The 21,160-nt window shown below is 40.0% G+C and overlaps 1 protein-coding gene across 1 annotated transcript in view; it reads right to left on the reverse strand.

The window, feature by feature from the left end:
- Nucleotides 1–12,796, reverse strand: part of LOC140245006 (solute carrier family 35 member F5-like) — a 51,587-nt gene extending 38,791 nt beyond the window's left edge. Inside the window, exons 1-2 of the mRNA XM_072324598.1 lie at nt 12,613–12,796; nt 5,018–5,164 (exon numbers count right to left, since the gene is read on the reverse strand). Coding sequence (XP_072180699.1) covers nt 5,018–5,164; nt 12,613–12,717 — 252 coding nt within the window. The 5' untranslated portion in view covers nt 12,718–12,796. The remainder of the gene's footprint in view (nt 1–5,017; nt 5,165–12,612) is intronic.
- Nucleotides 12,797–21,160: the final 8,364 nt, after the last annotated feature.

Below are 21,160 nucleotides of genomic sequence, written 5' to 3' on the forward strand. Positions count from 1 at the left end.
GTCTCCAAGCACGAATTTTTACTTTTCGCCTTAGTTTTGTCCAACGGTTTCTGAACCTCTTTCCTCACCCCGCGTACAAAATGTGCTCACACAATCTCCAAAAGTACAAGAATCTCAAACTAGACTCTCAACTTTTTCTCACTGACCTCGAACCAAAACATTACCATAGCTTGTCACCCTTTCATGCTGAACTACTTAGCGCTTGGAGAATATCCGGAGCTCATATTGAAGCGTCGTCCCTCTCCTTCAACCATGTGATGAATACACCCCTGAACCATCCCCTATTAATTCCAAGTTCAGTAGTAGGTCACACGGCTTTCCCCGCCAGACTCTTCGCAAGTGGTACCAAACTCGTCAAAGATCTCATCAACCCAACCCATGGCAAGTGGCTCCCAGCCAGCGACATCAAGCTTCCCCTACTTCTGCGACGATCTTCACTCCGCCTTCTTGATCACGAACTTTCCCATCTACACGAATCTCTCATCGAACACTTCCCTGCCCTCTTCACCACTGACGGACTTCGGTCATCCACACATCCCCCTCATCACATCTCCGCAGGCATTGTTTCCCCCCTTCCGGCCAGAACTAGTGACAATCGAAACCTCCTCATCACGCCCACACGTTCCATATACCGCATCCTGAACAAATCAGTGAACTCTTTGCCGTCTTTCACCTCAACAGCCTGGCACGAAAACGGCGTGCTGTCACCAACAAAGACAATTCACTGGTCGGACATTCATCGTCCCCCCTCCTCCAAACGAGATGGAGATATACAGTATAAGCTGTTACACAATGTCCTGCCACCACTCACAGTCCTCCACCACTTCAACCCTGACATTTCGCCAATGTGTGGATGGTGCGACGAAAGGGGGACCATTCTTCACCTGTTCCTCACCTGCGAGGCCATGCAACCTGTCTTGGACCTTCTCCACAACCTGCTATCGCGTCTCCTGCCTACGATTAAGCTCGACTTCGACCTCTACTGGACACTGGTCCCACACGCGCGGGGTCGAAGCAGGGAAGCCGTGTGCCTATCCAATTACCTAATCATCAGCCTAAAGAGCACCCTCTATTGGCTCTATCGTACCTCTCGGTTCCTAGACCCGATCCCCTTTTGGACAACAAAGATAAAGAACAGGATCACTCTTGAATATGAATTTTATAAGCTACAAAACAACACGAGCACCTTCACAAAACGATGGTGTCATAACAACTCACTCTTCACGATGCACGGGGAAAACATCACATGGTTGATATAAGAATATAAGATATTATTGTCAATATTATGACCTCCATTTGCTTTCGTGTCGCTCTTGGCTCAACACACCTTGAGCAAAAGTGTGAGATTTCTCCATGCTGACTGTAAGCACAGTCATATTGTTCGCCTTGTATGTACGCATTATAACACGTACCAATGTGAATAGGTTGCAAGTGTGATGTAAACAAAGCGTCTTTTTCAAAAGCCACAAAGTTTCTCCCCTCTTCGGTGTAGAGCTCACTGCCTCCCTATAACGCGGCACAATGTTTTGCTATGTTTATACATTATCCGCTCCTAACACAGCATCGGATACGCCATAGCCTGGCAAAACAAGCACATTTGAGTTTCTCACGTACACCCGCTGAAAACAGCTAATCAGTTTTAATATTGTCACGAGCATTCTATTTACAAGCTGACTGCACTTTGTAAAAACCTCTCTTAGTTGTTTTAATAATGCAATCATGCCGACTGCAAACGCAGTCCTCGATTAGTGTTAGACCCGACAGCTACACAGAGTCTGTTCATTTCCAATTACCATCGACTTAATCCCCTGATTTGTATTTAACACCTCGATTCTACCGCATGGAAATTGCAAATCACCCGCGATGTATTAAATGCCAAAAAAGAAAAAAAAAAATAGAAATGAAAATGTCGAGGGCGAAAATGTTTTCCCCCTTTTTCTTGATTTTGTATGTTTACACCGCACTCACCATGTGAAAAGCGTGCAAAAATGCAAAAATGCAAAAAAAAGTGCAAAAATTATTGTTTACTGTGTCACTCCTAGCTCGTCATGAGAAATTTTCATGCTGACTGTAAGCACAGTCATCAATTGTTTTGACTTGTATGCACACATCATAACATGTATCAATGTGAATAGCTTGCAAGCATGATGTAAACAAAGCATTCTTTTTGAAAAGTCATAACGTTTTCTTCTCTTTCGGCGTAGAGCTTATTGCTCCCAATATTACGCCGCACAGTGTTTTGCGACGTTTATATATCATCCGCTGTCACCAGCATGTACGCCATAACCTGGCCAAATAAGAATATCTGAGTTAATCATGCATATACAATGTATACCCACTGAAAACAACAGTTAGTTCTCAATATCATGGTTACGAACTTTCTGCTAACAAGCTGACTGCAGCACCGTTGTAAAACCTCCTTTAGTTGTCATGACAATATAATCATGCCGACTGCAAATGCAGTCATCAAATACTGTTATACTTCATTTGATATGTATTTAACACCTCGACTTTACCCCATGGAAATTGTGAACCACACGTGGTGTATCAAAATGCAAAAAAAAAAAAAGAATGAAAATGTCGAGGGCGAATGTACCCCCTCTTTTAAAATAATTTGTATGTAAACACTATATTCACTGTGTGAATAGTGTGCAAGAGTGATGTAAATAAAGTACCATTTTGAAAAGTCAAAAAAGTCTTCTTCTTCTTCTTCTTCTTCTTCTTCTTCTTCTTCTTCTTCTTCTTTCCTCCCATTTAACAAGATTTAAAAGAACTTTCACTGTTTCCCCCTAGGGGTATTCAGGCTTTGGTGTGCACAATAGATGTTGTTGGCTTGAGATCTGGAGGTTTTGCACCGTTGTGGCACAATTCAAAGGGTCTGGGTGATATGTTTACAGTACTTTCTGTAACTGGTCTTAGCTCGACTTCAAAGGGAGCACTGGTGAAGTCAGACATTGTATTGTGTACAGCAAAGAATCGGTGGGAAGGCAACTATTCAAACAGCCCAGGTTGTGTTTGCTTGCCAAGAAGACCATCTCAACAGCTTTACAACTTAATAACAAGTAGTTGAGAGCAGATATTGTGGAAGACGAGAATATTAAACCCTCATGCAGTGAACCAGGTAACTTTGGTTGTTTCAGCCTTCAATACATTGTACATGTAGAATATGCTGCATACCTTTGTACACTGTACCTTGGTACAATGTACAGTGTATGTGTACACAATCTATTGAATATCTCTCTTTTTCTCTACAATGTAGCTGGAAAGCTATTTCAGAGGCTCCAGTTTGAAGTTTCACATTTCAAGTTAATTTTCAGATCAATGTCAATGAAAGGCAGAGTACTGTATACGCCGAATATTTTGCAAGGTTTTTATTTTCGCCAATTTTGCGAGTCAGCTGCTATTCGCGAAATTAAAAACACGCAAAAATATTGACTCTAATGCCAATGTGAATGTGTCGTAGAGATTTGACATGTTGAATTTCTACGCCAGGTGGTGGGCTTTCAGCCAATCAAGATACATGTACAGTAAAATGTAAGCGCACGCAATGCACACTACGTGCGCTTTAATACTCATTGGTAAAATGTACTGAAGACAGAACAGTCGTAAGCCTACTCGTAAGGTCTGATCGTATAGTGTGCGTTGGCAGGTCATACGACTGGGTCTTATGGTCCTAAGGTCGTATACTCGCGAGTCGTGTAGTGTGCGGCGGGCTTTAGAGACTCATCACCAGCCGAGACCACACAAAAAGTGGATGAGAGAGGCACATCTGTCATGGTAAATTTCGTACATGTAAGCACAGGAAACTCAATGATATGCAAAGCATGCACACCACATAGATCGTACCACTTCCAGAGTGCTCTGAATGCTGCATTGGTGACCATAATATTGAGTTTACACTGTATCTGAGTGCTTTAGGGCCCGATTGTCTGCTCATCGGGTACAAAGTGTAGAATGCTTCAGGAGCTCTCCTAGAGCATAAAATGCCATGCTAATAAGGTGCTGGACCGCATTCGAGCCCTCAAAAGTGAATTGAACCGAACCATACCATACCATTCCAGATTGGAAGCATTCGAGCGCTCTATCTATGGAGATATACATTGTACAGTACCTCATGAGCTATTTTTGGACTCCAGTCAGTGGGAGTCACAATTTGTGTAGCAATCAACACGTTCACCTTGCATGCCTACATTACATAGTGTACATATGTACAAGTGTAAAACAATTTATAAGAGAATTAAAGGGTGTGTACAGTTTTGGTCGAGGTGAGGATTTAGCTTTTAACGTTTTGCGAGATACTCAGAAACCACTCTATGAGATGTCAAAGAGCATGCAATTCTAGGGGTATCAAAAGTTTATTCGATGGAAATCGGTTTTGAAATGGCTGAGATATCCAAAAACAAGGTGAAACAAAGAGATCCTAATAAAGTTGTGGCATGTCGCTTTTTATCATTAGCACTTTTTGGGATATCTCAGCCATTTGAAAACCAATTTTCATCAAATAAACATTAAATCCTTCTTAAAATTACATGCTCTTTCATATTTCATAAGAGGCTTTTCATTATCTCACTTAGGAATGTTCAAAACATGAATCCTCACCTCAACCAGTACTGTACAGTCCCTTTAATTCTATGCAGCTGTATAATGTTGTAGTGCGTGATACACACTATTCTTCTCATGCTAACATCTGGTATGGAATGCTTTTAGACCATGTTGCCTTCACGCACTCTCTGGCACAATATGGTACAATACAGTAATCTTGGGAATGTTCAAGCACTCCTCTGGCGGGGGTACAGCATGGTACAATATGCTTTAAGAGTGCTCGAACACACACTTACATAAATAGAGTGTACATGTCCTATTGAAATATGGCTGCACTAAAACGGTTTGTGCAACCCTGAATTAGAACCTGTGCTGTCCACTTGACTTTCTAATTAACATTTAAAAAGCCAGCTGGTTATTTGTCTTGAACAAATCTTTTAATCTTCAATATTGTGATTCAACAATGGGCACTCACCAGGGTTTTGGGCTTGTCCATACAGTCCAGACATTGTCGACGCCACGGTCTCCAAAACAGAAATCCCAACAGGTACAGCATGAACATTGACGTCTTCAGGTACGTTGAGAAGAAGGGCTTGTTATACCCAATGTCCATGAAAATGAACTGCATGGTGAAGACAATGAAGGAGTTATCGCTAATCATCAGCAGCAGTTTGTACAAATTCACTGTTGTGTTAACAATATCAACAACTTTGAGATGGTAGTAATGAGGCTCAGGGGGTTAACTGATGTTCATTATATGATCAGGGAATGATACCAAAACATTTAAAATGGATTGACTGAATGCAGCAAATTTAGAACACATCAGTATTAAAAGTTTGAGGGAAATCAGACGACCTGTTCAAAAGTACGTAATGAAAAAGTTTTGGCGATGCCATCGCTGGATGAAAAGACTACAACAATTTGTAACATCACTGTAGGACGATATAAAGAAAAAAGAAAGAATTCCACAAACCTCACGTTTCATGAGAAGTGTTCACTCCATTATTCTTGCAATTGACAAATGTTTGGCATTATATAAACATCAAACATTCCTGCTGAAAGAGGTTAGTCAAGTGCTCTTTCATTACGCTAGAAAATGAAAATGAAATTCTCTACGCATTACATTTTCTTTTTCTTTCTATTGCTGTCCTCGTGTCTGAACTGCAGCATCACAAATAGTCTTCTTATCCACTCATGATAGCACATAGATTCAACCAAAACTGTAACAAAACTTTCTCGGTGCATTTTCTGGGATCACTGGAATGGTCATGCACCTTTGGGTCCATCAATAAAGAAATACATGTAAGCCTATAACTGGCCCATTACACACGGGATACCTCGAAAATAATCCGCAGCTTGGATTTCTAACAATAGGCTCGATTGGTTCCATAAAGGGAATGAATTCACATTCTTGGCATTCTTCTTATAACAAAGAAATACATGCCAACCTAAAAGTTAATATACAACAGAGTACACCATGTCTTGGGGCTTGCCAAATCAAGCAAAAATTTCAAGAGAGTGAAACTGAAGCAAGATTTTCAAGGTGGAATGAATAAAGTCTGATAATCATCACAGGTACTACATGTATTTCCACCACAATCGTGTACAATGTAAAACTGTACACACTGCATGTTCATGGAACATTAATTTTTGCATATTTTGCACTACTTTTGGTTAGCGCGACTTCTGCAAACCGCGAAAATATCTGCACGATTTTGAACAGGTTGAATTGTGCACTTTGTGTGTGATTCATCCCTCCCTGGCAGGAGTGTGTGTGTGTGCACTTGTGCCCTATTAGACATATTACTGTTTAATAGTGGTTTTATCATAAAATGAGTGCATGTCATAATATGCTGGTACATGCAGTTTCTGGCAGCCAATACATGATTTGAATGGATCAGGCAGCACATCAATTTTTATGAAGGGAAATGTCGATTCAAATTCTCTGTCTTGTTTTTTGTGACTTGGATGAAAACGTAAAGTACATTTCAAAGGCAATTACACAGCATGATTTCAAGAACTTGCAAATATGTTTTTGCGACTCTCAGCAAGTTTACTGTAAGTAAATTGTGTGCTCAAAAGGGTGGTCTTTTGAAATCTTTCCCAAAGCTTTTTCTGATGCTCCACAGATTCTTTAAGCTCTACATTACTATAACTGACTTCTTTTTAAGATAAATACACAGTGTACAGCAAAGGTACCAGATGAAATGTCAATTACATGCAGTGTTCACAGGTGCAATGGTAACAGCAAATTATTTCAAATTCGGACAATTTTCAATTTCTGAATTTCTGATCCCACTGGGTTTATATTATACATCAATGATACTTAGGATTACAAATGTATTGCAAGGACTGCTAACTACTGAACAACAATTCAACAATATGCATCATCATCATCATCATCGCAATTAAAAGATATTGTTGCATTTCTAGCAAAAATGTGCCAGGGTAAAGCAGAGCATTACAAATTCAATATATACACAATTATTGAATTACACTCTTGCACAGAACCTTGTAAATACAGTACAGTAGCCTGACTAGTTACCGCTCACCTCTTAGCGCACGAGTGTAGTTGATGATGACCGCGAATATCTGCCCTACATTCTCGAATACGCACTGCACGCACTGCAGTACGCGTGTGCGCAATGCTAAGAATTCGATGCTCAAACAAATTGCAATATTCAAAGTATTCACGACTATTTTTGATGTTTAAATGCAATTAGCCACATCTGGAGATTCCCGATGGCCGGAAAGGTCTCGTCTTCTGAAGTTAGTGAGTAGGCCGTGATTTTTTAGTTAAAATCCCGCAAAGTTGAGATAAGTCGTACGAATAGGCGCTAGTCGTCGACCTGACAACTGTCGGCAAATAACCGAACGATAGTAGTGTACGTATTTACGTGGAATTGCGTACGCGAACAAAAAAAGTTCGAAGCTCGTACAGAGATGGCTCTTGACTAGTTACCGCTCACCCCCCCCCCCACTATAATTACGTGTGTACAGTATGTGGCGCGTGCGCTTTCAGACCACTGATTTATTACCTCCCCCCTCCTCCCCGCTAACTATCCTCTTGGATTTCCGACGAAGTAGGAGGCCCCCGAAAATTCAGATTTTGAATTATAATCAAATCAATTGACATTTAGCGCATTCCTCTATTGTGACATTGCTATGAATAAATATATGATTATATACATACATATAACCATATATATAATACATGTATATATACGGTTACAACTCGATCGTTATTCATAAGGTTCGTTAGTCCCAAAATGAAATAAGGTTTCAAATAAAAATGTCCCCGTTTCTCGAACATTATATCGAGTTTCCCGAAGTACACGTTCCAGGAAGTCAAAAAAGGATATTGCAGCTACTGAAGCAATATGAGGGGATGATTTTAAAACTCACATGAAATCCAAACAGAAAAGAGAGTTGAAGAAAAGAAAGGAAGTGAAAGAGAGAAAAACAAAGAAAAAAAGAAGAAGGCACAAAGACATTGAGAAAGAAGAGGGAAGATCTAAAGAAGAAGATAGAAGAGATGAAGTTGGGTACAGGAAAAAGAAAGATCACAGAGATGGGATTGTGATGAGGATAGAAGAAATGAACCATATATTAGAAGAAATAAAACAGAAGGAAGAAATGAACCATATATTAGAAGAAATAAAACAGAAGGAAGAAATGAAGTTGGAAGAATCTGAGCGCAAAAAAAAAAAGAAAAAAGAGAGAGAAGTGAGCTTGGAAGAAGAAATTTAAAACTAGAGAGAAGAAAACAAAGAAGATGACTCTACGAAGAAGAATAGCGTAGAAGAAAAGAAAAAAAAGAAGAGGAACAAAAAGGAAGGAATTGAATCAGATGATGTTAGATATGTATGTCCAGCATGCAGGAAAGAAGAAGCCGTGAAGATCAATGGGTTTCTTGTGATTTTTGCGACACATGGTTGCACTTGGAATGGAGTGAACTTACGATAAGGTTGAAGAAGACATATCAAAATACATGTATCGGTGTCCTTTCTGCTGAACTGAAAGGGGAGCATGATCGCAGTCTCTCTCCCTTCCCTTCTTCCTTTTGGATAAACTTGCGTACCAGTGGAAAAAAAATGATCTTGTTCATATTGTATTTAAATGGAATTTTCAAAATGATATTTTGAATAACTGTATATAGATTATATTGACTTTTTCTTTTCTCAGAAGAAATATGTGCGTCGACATTATAACACAAATAATACGTATGAGCGAGCGGCTGAGAAATACAGGTATTTACAGGACTCAAAAGTGATATTGCCGTTATGACTATATCCCATATAATATTTTTGCTGTATATATATAAAAAAAACATATATATGTAGTTATACCACTGAAGTTTGTTTTCATGCATCTTTATTTCAGACATATTTGACGAAAATTACTAACATGACCGAAATTTTAAGCACAAACATACTCTTGCATTCGTATAAGATTTTAATATTATCATAAGTATTACATGTTTGAAGGTATACAATGTTTGAAAAGATCGCCAGCCTTGCTGTAGATTTGCCTGTTTATGAAATGTTTGCAGATACTTTTTTTTTATGATAACATTTTTCGAAGTGCTCATGACTGGTATGTTCTTATTCTTTTTCAGCATTCCCTATAATTCACCAGAATGTCTGGAGGACTTTCCATTCATGTTATATAGAATTAAAAGCTTGTGTGGTGAACTGTATAAATATGTATATACTTCTAGTCCTTTCTCATATACTTATAATCAATTCCATGGAAATTGGGATGCAATGATCAACAAGAGATTATATCAATGTGTGATCACAAAGGTATGAGGCACCCCCCCCCCACCTCCTCCTCCTCCTCCTCCTCCCGCTGAGCGAGATTGTCGGCGCTAACGAAACAACAATGTTTGCATGCATGAAAAGTCAGTTTTCTTTTCTTGATTACGCACACCCCCCCCCCCTCCCCGCCTCCATAGGGAAAAAAAAAGCCTGGTTACGGGCGTGGTTTGACTCCATGACATCCAGGCAATCACACTTTGAGGTTAATTTAAACATTACGTTTTATCTATGGTGGCCGATTATTGAGTGAATCCTGGCGTTATCAACGGTGTTAAGATAATTATGTTTACACCATGTTGGTGTAAGAATTTTAACACCCTGATTTTGCCAGTTTTATTAGTTATGTGACCTTGAAACGGGTGGTATCTAAGTCCACAATTTGGTATAAAGGTTAAATGTATTGTTTTCAAGCTATACGTTTCTGTATTTCGTAGAATGATGTATACCGATAAGCCTTTTGTTTTATGGAAAGTTTTGAGCCTAAAACCAATTTATGCCAGTTCTGAAATCTATACTGTAGGCCTATAGATACGACAGACATTGACAGAGCACGCCGTCTAGGCTTTTAATGGATGGGTGATATAATGATGTTTATAACGAAAGCTTTGTTGAAAAAGTTGTGAGACATTGACATTATACATGAATGGATTTCTTTTGGAAAGTTCCTTGTTTGCCACGTTTGTACAACTTGAAATGATCCTAGAAAAAAAAATGGAAGAAGCAAAAAGCAAGAAAAGAAAAAGAAAAAAGAAAAGGAATATTAGAATAAAACAGCGGAGGGCACTGGTATTAATGCACGTGAATTTATTTGCATTGGGTCTATTCTGCGTTTTAGATGTTTTAATAATTGATCGCTATACATCAAAGACCTCACGAATCATTCATTTCAGTACATTATGAATAATGGCTATTTCATAACTTGTATACAGGGGAATCCTGTTCTAACGAGATCGGATACAACGAGAATCCGCTTATAACGAGATAAATCGTCCGGTCCAAAATAAATTTGCATGTTAGCCTAAATGGAAATTTGGAGTTCCGGCTATTGCGAGATAATTTTCTGGCCTAAAAACGGAGAAAAGCAAAAATGAACTTGTGCGGATTTTTATACAACGACAACTTATTCTCTTTTAAGCCGAACTTAAAGTTATAACAATGGGCAAAATCACGCTTTATTTCAAAACCAGAAAAGGTTAATTCTCCGTAATTATTTGAACTATCGTTTCGTGCAAACAGACTAACATAGTTATGCCAGTGCCAAACAGAAGCAATCAAGGTGATAACGGCGCTACAAGTTCATAAAGTCTCTTTCCGAGGGCCGTGATGGAACAGCATCGGAAAATTTAGAAGCTATAGCCTTCGCTATTAATTTTATGCCGAAATGTCATCACAAACGCTACAATTCGAATTACGTTATCTAATGGCTTAAACAAGAAAAAATATGGTGTATAATAATATACAGTATAATGTTTATGTATTATAAATGTTTCCAAAGATATACGTAACGGGAATATCTGTGAGCGGCGAACACAGCGAATTGTATATTTTGGGAACTTTGAACATGTTCAAAAATCCTTTGCGATAGAAAGAACTGCTTGTTAAAATAAAAACTGTTCTTGAGTTTGATCGCAACCGTTACCGAGCCCTGACGAAAGTTAGAATCTGCCATTATTCGCTGCTTTCGCAAACATTGGCCGCTCAGTTAGATACCCATTTACGTAACTTTGATAAGATGAATTGAATTAAATGTCAAAATTAAAATACGATGGGATCGTATGCTAAAATTTTGATTAAGACAACTAGCCTATCGAAATACAAATACTATTTCACTCGATTTTGCAATCCACAGTTAGCCGGTATCTGTACGTGGTTTTCGTTTTCTTATAAAACAGCATTGACTCATCAAAGTCGTCGGGTAAAACATTCACGCATTCAACCTCATGCATCACAACCGAGAAGCTGTTTCCCTGGAAGAAATAAAAGATGAGAGTGTAAATTGTGGTGTGAACTTTCACCATAGGACACGTGGTTTATATCAGTAATTTGTCATAGAATGAAGGATACATTCGGATTTTACTCACAGCTTTCATCCACGCGAGTTACGCTAAACGCATGCAGCGTTGATAATAATAGCGCGATTACCTGTAGTTGCATAAATTTTGTTTCATCTCTCTTTCTTCTCAAAATTAATGTGCAGATTGATCAGCATAGGGCTAACAAAAGGAAGGCCCCATATACGATATGATTATATGATTTGTCAAATCTGAAATATTTGATAACATGTGTCTAGAACAAAAATAATTGTAATCATCGCGAGAATGCTCTCTCATTTTCCTGTCGCATTTCTTTTTTTTTCTGTTCATCAATATGACGTCGTCATAATAAAATGCAGGTAGCCAAATTTTAATAGAGCATTTATATATAAAGTGTAAATTCCACAAGCGTTAGGATACAACGAGAATCCGGATATAATGACGAGCAAAATCACCCGGAACCGACGATCTCGTTATAACGGGATTCCCATTTATAAAATTCTATTTTCGCAACTATAAATAAGCAGACCCGTCTTCCACATAATAATAATAATAACGACACATGTCCAATGCAGCATACTTACACAATAAAGAAAGTGAACAACAACAAACCGAACATTAATGTGATATTAGATTGTTCGAATTCGGACATGGGAATTGAATACAATTATATAGAATATCCACCACACCGTATGCTGCCAAAAGTTTATGTTTATCTCAGCCTCGGCACACGTGTTGGCAGACTTGCCCTTTGCTAGTTAGCATCATTCAGAAAGGGACTTAGCATCATTCAGAGCCTTGTAATGTGCGGCGCGCGCGCCATGACTAGTGAGCGGCTACTAGTCAGGGGTGAGCGGCTACTAGTACAGGATGTAACGACGAAGGTATCGCGCGTTTATTCCGTTATAGGACTTCGTGAGCAGATGATCGTAATACACATAAGAAAGAGCAATATCGCCAACCACATTTCACAGGATTGGATCGAGAAGGATATAATTTGGTAAAGTTATTCACAATAAAGTATCAAAGTGAGCGGTTACTAGTCAGGCTACTGTACTTTAGCAAACCTCAACCATCAAATTGAGCAGATGCCATATAATGTATGAAAGAACATATTTTATATTTGTACATTTTATGCGTATCTACAGCAGTATTTCAAAATCAATAGCCACTTCTGGAGGTTTTCGTGGACAAATAAGCGGCATCCACAAACTCACCCGCGTAATTTCTGAGGACACGACCCATATCACATCCACCAACAGCAGCATGAGGATTCCAATAGCCATGCGTTTGGGGCGAGTTAGTCCACTTGTAAGACTCATGGCTGAAACGGCAGCGCAATCCAGACATGTACAGCCACAGACGGTACTTCAGCTCAGAAAGCGCTCGGGTCTTGACGCACTTCACACCGTTGCAATCGTGTCGTACCTAGTAGAATAACAAGATGTGCACTGTATTTCACTTCAACGATTTTGGCTAAAATCACAGTTAGCAGGGACAAGCAAGGGTTATTTTCTACCTAACACCCCAGGGCGCTCCTTGTACACAACACAATTCATTAAATTATAGAACCCTACTGTAACTGACACTATGCAGCTGTGGAAGCGTTCGGGCTGGTCGCAGTTGCAATCACATGTAGTTTCTACCCAAACTTATTTAAAAAAGGTCATAACTGTGTGTGGCCTACAGTTGTACATGTATGTGTGGCCTGTGGATTGCCTTACACTATTATGTAATCCCAAGTTTTGCAACCACAAATTAATCTAGCAAGCATTAAGAGAGGTAGTTTTATGACTGAGGCAGCACCCAGTAAAATTGGAAGAAGAGTAGGAGTGGCACTTCTCGGCCGCCGCGCTCTGTGGAAGAAGCCGCTCGTACCGGTCACAGTGTACGGTATGCAACACGAACAGCATCATTCATTCCATCGTGCGCTGCCTCTCTTTGCACACATCACAAACAAGAATTCCATTGAAATTCTGTAGTGTCAGAGAGCACTCATAATCCCAAAATGTCATTTTCTCACCCAAACTCTTCGCACTGTTGCCGCATGATCTCGTTGCATCTAAAATTGTGACAGTAAGTAGGACATAAACGTCATTGCATCTGCTCAAATCTTGGAAACACAGCTGTTTGTGTAGCGAGCCACAGAGTATAGAGCTGTAGCTAGCTATAGCGCTGTGATAACCGTACCCTCGCGCGCAGATCGCCAGCGCAAGCAAGGGTAAGCATGATTATGGCTACTAGTATGTTCGATTTCCATACACTTGCTGGGCGCACTGAACTCTCGCGCTCGTCCGTACTCGTACTCTTGATCGATCGCACGTACGTACGCAGTGTGCCGTGAGCATTGCACGCGCGATGGTTACGACATCATCTAGCGATTGCAATGTCGCGCGCCGTTGACTCTCCGTGCTATGGCCCATTGAAAATTGACAGATAGAAGTTGTTGAAAGTTTAATAATTATGGCTAAAACCCATTTTTTTTTTATTGGAGTCCAATGTAAAACATATTTCACGTTATAAATACAATAATTCAAACCGAGTTTCAAATGACTTTAAAGATATACAAATATAGCAAAATATACAAAATAAGAATGGAATACGATTGATGAAAAGTGAAAAAAATATTTAAAAATGTACAGAAATATATGATAGGCTATACATGATATAGTAAAAAAAAAACGAAGCAATATATGATAGGCTATACATGATATAGTAAAAAAAAGAAGCAAAGTAAGGAAAATATGACGAGAGGGAGGGAGAGAATGAGAGAGAGGACAAAAATGTCTAGAGATCTGGACCGTTTCATGAAACTTTTTGTCGGTGATTTACACTGACAACTGTTAAAAGCTACTGAAATCCTTGCGTCTGATTGGCCGATAGCAAATTTGTCGGTGAAAACCTCCGACGAACTCGTTGATGAAACGCCCCCCCCCCCCCCCCCCCAGGGGGTGTTTCATCAATATAGTCAGCGCTGACAAGTTGTCAGCGCTGATAATTTCAGCAAAATCCTTGGTTTGATTGGCTGAGATGCTCTAGTCACTGACTGTTACCATGGTGATTGTCAGAAAATGACAACTTGTCAGCGCTGACTTAGTTGATGAAACACCCCCAGTATAGTTTAAAAAAAAAAAAAAGAATAGGCAGGGTATTAATCAAGCAACACGGCAGGGTGATCGTTTTTTCAGGGTTGGCGACCTGGCGGGGGGGTTGCCAATGGGGTGTGGGTCGATAATTTTGTTGTTGTTGATGATGATGATGATGATGTTGTTGTTGTTGTTTTAAACATATTTTTCCGAGTTTTCTCAGAGTTTTTCTTGATGAGCGAAACCCCGCCCCGCGGCCCCGATAAGTACATTAAAAAGGGAGAAAATGCAATGATACCACAACCAAGTCCTATAGCAATTTGGTTCAATTTGTACCAAACATTGCAAAAATCAAGCTATACTGCAACTTCGTAAAAGAATTAATGATTTTCATCAGCATAAGAAGAAGCAGCTGAAGAAGAAGAAGAACTTAGATGATGATGATGTAGAATGCATGGTGCGATGCTCAATATTAGATGATGCTTTTGTATCATTATCAATCATAAATACATTGAATCGATCACACTAAATTGCATCATTAGAACATCATCCTAGCAATGATAAATGTGGTGATGTTCATATCAAACATTAACTATGGTTAGTTATCATAAAGTAACAGGGAAATATAAGACTAAAGTTATAAGGTTATCAAACTTTAATGGGAGACAGTAACGAGTGAGAAAGAGGGAGCGCTCTCGTGCGGTGGGGGACAGAAGATGGCGCTATAAAACTAAATTGAAGTGCGACAACATTACTGTGAGTGATTCGTATACATCGCATTAGAAAACTTTTCATGCGATGGGAGTATAATAAAGGTTTGTGAGCTCTCCTGCCCCCAAGGCTCACACAAAGCCCCAAAATTAAGGAATCTTCAGAAATCATGTCCTCTAGATCACAAATGATATTCACAGGGCAAGTATATGCTATATGATGTGAGGAGTTTCAAGTTTGTTCATAGCGACTCCAGGGGTGCCCCTTGGGGCCTTGTTGGGGTCCGTATTTGGGCCTAAATTCTCATCATCTTCTTGAAAATGTGTGGTGAAATTTTTACCAAACTTTGCAGATGTTATTGATAGGGACAGTGGCGTAACTACGGGGAGCATGGGGGGCACGTGCCCCCCCCCCCATCCCGCTGGTAAAAAAAAAAGCAAACAAACAAACAAACAAAAAACAAACAAACAAAACTTACCATAATTGTAATTCAAGGGTTAGTAAAGTGCTTTTGAAATCGTCATGAAAGGGTGATCAAAAACTAAGATATTTTTCTAAGATTTCTTTTAACCATAATCAAAGAGGTATATGGTGTGAAACATTGTTCAACAAGGCCGGAGCCCACAAAAGATTATGATTCAGCGTGATTCCTGGTTGGCATTCTGAATATAAGCAGCATATTGGTCAATACGCAGTGTACATCTGATCATCCAAACGGCAAAAAGAGTCGCTGCAATGTTGCGCAATGTGATGTAGAATGTACACCTTTTACTACAGTACCTTATACGCTTCGTTGCAATATCAAAGCTACATCATTGATTTTGCAGTGTTGCTTTACATACTAGTCTATATTAAAATGCCTTGCATTGCCAATAATAAGACTTGACCTGGGCTATTTCCTAACTTTTCAATGTATATAAAACACACACACACACACACACACACACACACACACACACACACACACACACACACACCACACACACACACACACACACACACACACACACACACACACACACACACACACACACACACACACACACACACACACAAACAAACACACAAACAATATTAGGGGATGCTCTAAAGTGCAGATTTTGGACTGCCTTCCCCCGCCTGGTCACTTCGACGCTCCCTCGCTGGTAATACCTCACCCAATCATGAACATAAACCGACACCTTTGACTACCAGTGGCGGATCCGGGGGGGGGGTGGAGGGGGCCACCGGGCGCCCCCCCCCCCTTAATTTCCAAAGCGAAAAAATATAGCTATAACAAACTGCAGTTTTTGGAATGTAAAATGTCAAAATTTTCAAGCTCGCTCGCATTTAATCGTTATGCCATTAATTCTCCTGATGTTGCTGCCAGTGCCAGCAGTTGGGCCCGGTGCTCCCCCGTTAATTTCCAAAGCGAAAAAAAAAAAAAGTATAGCTACAAACGGCAGTTTTGGGACTGTAAATTTCAAAACTTTAAGCTCGCTCGCTTAGCTCGCTCGCATTCAATCGTTATGCCATTCTCCTGATGTTGCTGCCAGTAATTGCCAGCAGTTGCGCCCGGTGCGCCCCCCCCCCCTTAATTTCCAAAGCGAAAAAATATAGCTACAAACGGCAGTTTTTGGACTGTAAAATGTCAACATTTTCAAGCTCGCTCGCTTCGCTCGCTCGCATTTAATCGTTATGCCACTATCCTGATGTTGCTGCCAGTAATTGCTAGCAGTTGCGCCCGGTCCCCCCCCCTTAATTTCCAAAGCGAAAAAATATAGCTACAAACGGCAGTTTTTGGACTGTAAAATGTCAACATTTTCAAGCTCGCTCGCTCCGCTCGCTCGCATTTCATGGTTATGCGATTCTCTTGATGTTGCTGCCAGTAATTTGTCGTTTCACACCGTCATTCCATAATCCATGTGAGGGAAATTACAATGTTGCTCAATGACTGCGCTATGGAATGTATCACATTCCGTTATGTATTGTAGTCCCCATTAAGTTTGCAGACTGACAGCGCATGCACACACGCGCGCACACACACACATACACACGCACGCACACACAAGCAAACACACCCTCAAAATTACTTTTCACGAGGTGCCCCCCCCCCCCCAATGTCTTGACCCACGGTACGCCACTGGATATAGGGAAATAAATAGAATAGGTATTTGTATAATAAATGGGCATGCACAATTCCCACCTGGGGGTCCCCTGCAGCACAGTGCCCAGGGGTGGAGGCCGGGGGGGGGGGGGGGGGGAGACAGACAAAGCACCAAAATTAAGGAATCTATAAAAATCGTGTTCTCCTAACAAATTTAAGCCGATTTAGTGCTATTAATAAGTAAGATTGGTGCATGACTAGTTTTTTAAAGTTTGTTCGGGTAGATTTGAGGCGGATCGGGACCAAATAAAACTGGGCCCAATTTTTACACTTTCATCTTCTTTTGTTCATTTCTTTGTTCATGGCAGATCCCGAGATGAGGGAGGGGGGAGGGGATGTCAAGGTTGGGGCCAAATTTTCTCAAATTTCAAGTACTCTTCTCGAACGTGCATGGTCAGATTTTCGCCAAACTTGACAGGTGTTATCACTAGAGCGCAGATTTCCCAGGGGCACAATGCCCTGTTGGACATGGGTCCCGGGTCTCTTTTTGTATTCATCAAGATCGCTGACCAGACTGCCAGGGCATGCACTGCTTACTCTGAGCATTATGATATTCGGGTCATGTGACAATACTTGTATGGGAATCCCCGCGCTGTTCGCATCGATTCTTGCGCTCGCGTGCCCAACGTCATGGTCAGTACCAGTATGACACTGCATGTATTGTACCAAAGAGATAATAGGTAGCTTTAGATTTTAGACGCGCGGACGTTCAAAGGGAAAAAAAAACATTGTCTGAGCGTGCGCAGTAACTTGACGTGCGCTACTGCGCACACTCAGACCATGTTTTTTTCCCTTTGAACGTCCGCGCGTCTAAAATCTAAAGCTCCCTAATTATGCTAAGCGTGCGCTTCTATCAGGGAGTGTTGGAAGCACTCTTTTTAGATCCAGTCGTTTATCCTTAAAGTGGATATTTTCGCGCGACTAATTTTTCGCGCTTTGCCGGGTTAGAAGAGTTTTGCGTGTTTTGAATTCCGCGGAACCAAGACATCATGCACAGGAACATATGGCAAGCAAAAATATTCGCAAGCTTTTCGCGCTAGTTTCGGGTTGCGCGAAATACGCGAAAATTTCAACACCGCGAAAAATTCCACCTTTACAGTATGACGTGATTCCATTATAGCGAGGTTGCTACATTCATGATCAGCACACTCACCACCGTTGCAGCTGGGATCTCGCCAATCAAAACCTTGTGTCACATAGGCCTATCAATAGACATCGCACAGCAACAGTTTCAGCAGAAGACACATGCCGTGCGGTATGTTCGGAAGTAATGCCGGATATATGGACAGCATATTTATGAATGCGTAGTCCATATCCATATGAGCTGTTGCAGTATTAACACTAAATACTGGGCAATCATGCACTTTTACGGTCCATATTATCGGTACCTCTGTGCTGTCACTATAAAAAAACGCGAAAGATCTCATACCAATCATAATGGCCGGGCGTGGGGGGCGCGTTGGTGCAAACGCACCCCCCCCCCCCCAACCTTTGAACAGACCCTTGAAAAAAGAAAAAGAAAACATACTCATCTTGTATGCCGCACAAATTTGTTTGCTTGTTAGGTGATGAAACCCGGAAGTGGAACCAGAAATATAAACGCACCCCCTTGAAAAAAGTTGGTGACGGCCTAAAGTATACCCCAGGGAGCTTCACCTTCACATCACGCTTCGCGTTCAGGCTGGTCGCAGTTAGTGACGGCCCTGCCAATTGACACGATCAGAACTCAACCTAGCAAGTCTACATCACATTCGAGATGGCAGAAGAACCACGGGTGAGCATATAATCCTATTATTGCAGCCTCCATGATGTGTATTTAATTAGGACGCCCTATAATATCACATCACCGCATATAGTATCATGAGTTGGACTTAGGTTACCGACAGTATCGGCATGAACGATAGTCTGGTATACTCAGCGCCACATACGTATTAAGATAATGTTCCCATGAGCATTTCGATATGCCCGATCATTTTAATGTATATGTATTATGACAGCAAGAGATACATGTCTGTGTCATGATAATCCCATGCCGGTACGCTGTTCCGTCGTAGGCCTAATGTCATAATATCGATGTAGATTTTACATGAAGATTGCCAAATCAACTGGAAGCTATAACATTATAATGATGTACTTTTATAATTGCAAAATCGATCAAAATATAATAGACAGCACGTCTATGAAGCTATATGAAGTGTTTCACATCTTATATTGGCCTACATGACTAGTAGTCGCAGGCACATTCCGTCAGGTTCATGGCTCTACAGCCCTGTTGCTGCGCATAGCGGGACGCCCTGCGAAGCACGGTAATAAAGTATGTACTATCTGGTCGTGCTATCTCATATTAAGAGTATTTTACATTAATATGCGTTTATATGATCAACTATGGAGGACATCTACTCAAATCTCACAGGGCATCTACTCAAATCTCACAGGGCAATGATAATAACGTCACCACAATCATCCTAATAATAATATACCAATGTAGAGCACATCATATTATGTTTGGCTGTATACGTATAATAACATGACTTTGAAGATCGTTATTATTAATAAGACAATGTTATTTATTTTACAACAAAAAGCATACAGGATTCTACAAATTCAACCATTAAAATTGATTTCATACCACTTGAGCAAAAGGATTCCACTAAATTTCTCGGCGTTTATTTGGATAGGAATCTTAATTGGAAATTATATTAAAAAAAATGTTTCTTCAATATTTATAGAGTCATTGGTATGATTATTATCTTCCACTTCACACGCTGTTTCTTCTTTATAATTCACTCATACTTCCATATATTTCCTCTTTCCTATTGCAATATAGTCTGGGGGAATATCTCTAAATTAAACACTAATCTTACATTTACAAAAGAAAGCCCTTGGTATTATATCTGTATAAGTTTCCACTATCTTGCCAACACGGATCCTCTATTCCATCAGCTCAACACTTTAAAAGTATGTTATGTAAACATTCTACAAACGGCATCTTTTATGTTCAAATTTGTCTCCAATTTGTTACCCCCCCCCCCCATTTTTGATAATATTTTGTTTATAATAAAAATGTACATAAATATCCAACCCGAATTTCTGACCATTTTCATGTTACTAATCCAAGAATTCTCATAAAATTAATCACCGATCAAAAAGTCACGACGGGCCAGATATGGAATCCCCTACCGGATCACATCTGTCTGGAATATTTCGTTGTATGATAATTGAATAATTTTTAATCTCCAAAACACACTGAAGGCCTCACCACTTTCATGCGCTCACCACTTTGTACATGCAATCCACCTCGCACCCCTCCCCACCCCCCACCCCCGTCCTCACGCTCCCATCCCAATACTCACCCTGGATAAACATTATTTATATTTGTCAACTGGGCTGTTTCCGTTCTCAAGCATAAGCACAGGATACAGCCTTTTTCTGCAATCATTGCTCCCCTTAGATTGTACCTTTGAATTATCTTTCTTTATCATTAATGTACTGTGTAATTTGTATCAAACAATTATTGTCAGTATTTTGTATTCATCAAGTTTATCAATTCTTTTTCAAAAATCCTATGGTTTGTACAAAAGAAAAATGTATTTGTTTGTATATTACGCTTGTCATGGAATTGCAGAAATAAACAAAATCAAATATATCAAAAATAGATATCAAACATATTACTTTTTTTAATTCATTTCCATTTCAGTCTGTTCTAGCTATCCGGTACAAACATACCCACCCATTCACCCATAAACGCGTATGATGATGATGATAATACATGTAATAATAATGATAACAATAATAATAATAATAATAATGATAATAATAATA

Source organism: Diadema setosum, chromosome 22 (assembly GCF_964275005.1).
Source record: "Diadema setosum chromosome 22, eeDiaSeto1, whole genome shotgun sequence".
Classification (NCBI taxonomy): Eukaryota; Metazoa; Echinodermata; class Echinoidea; order Diadematoida; family Diadematidae; genus Diadema; species Diadema setosum.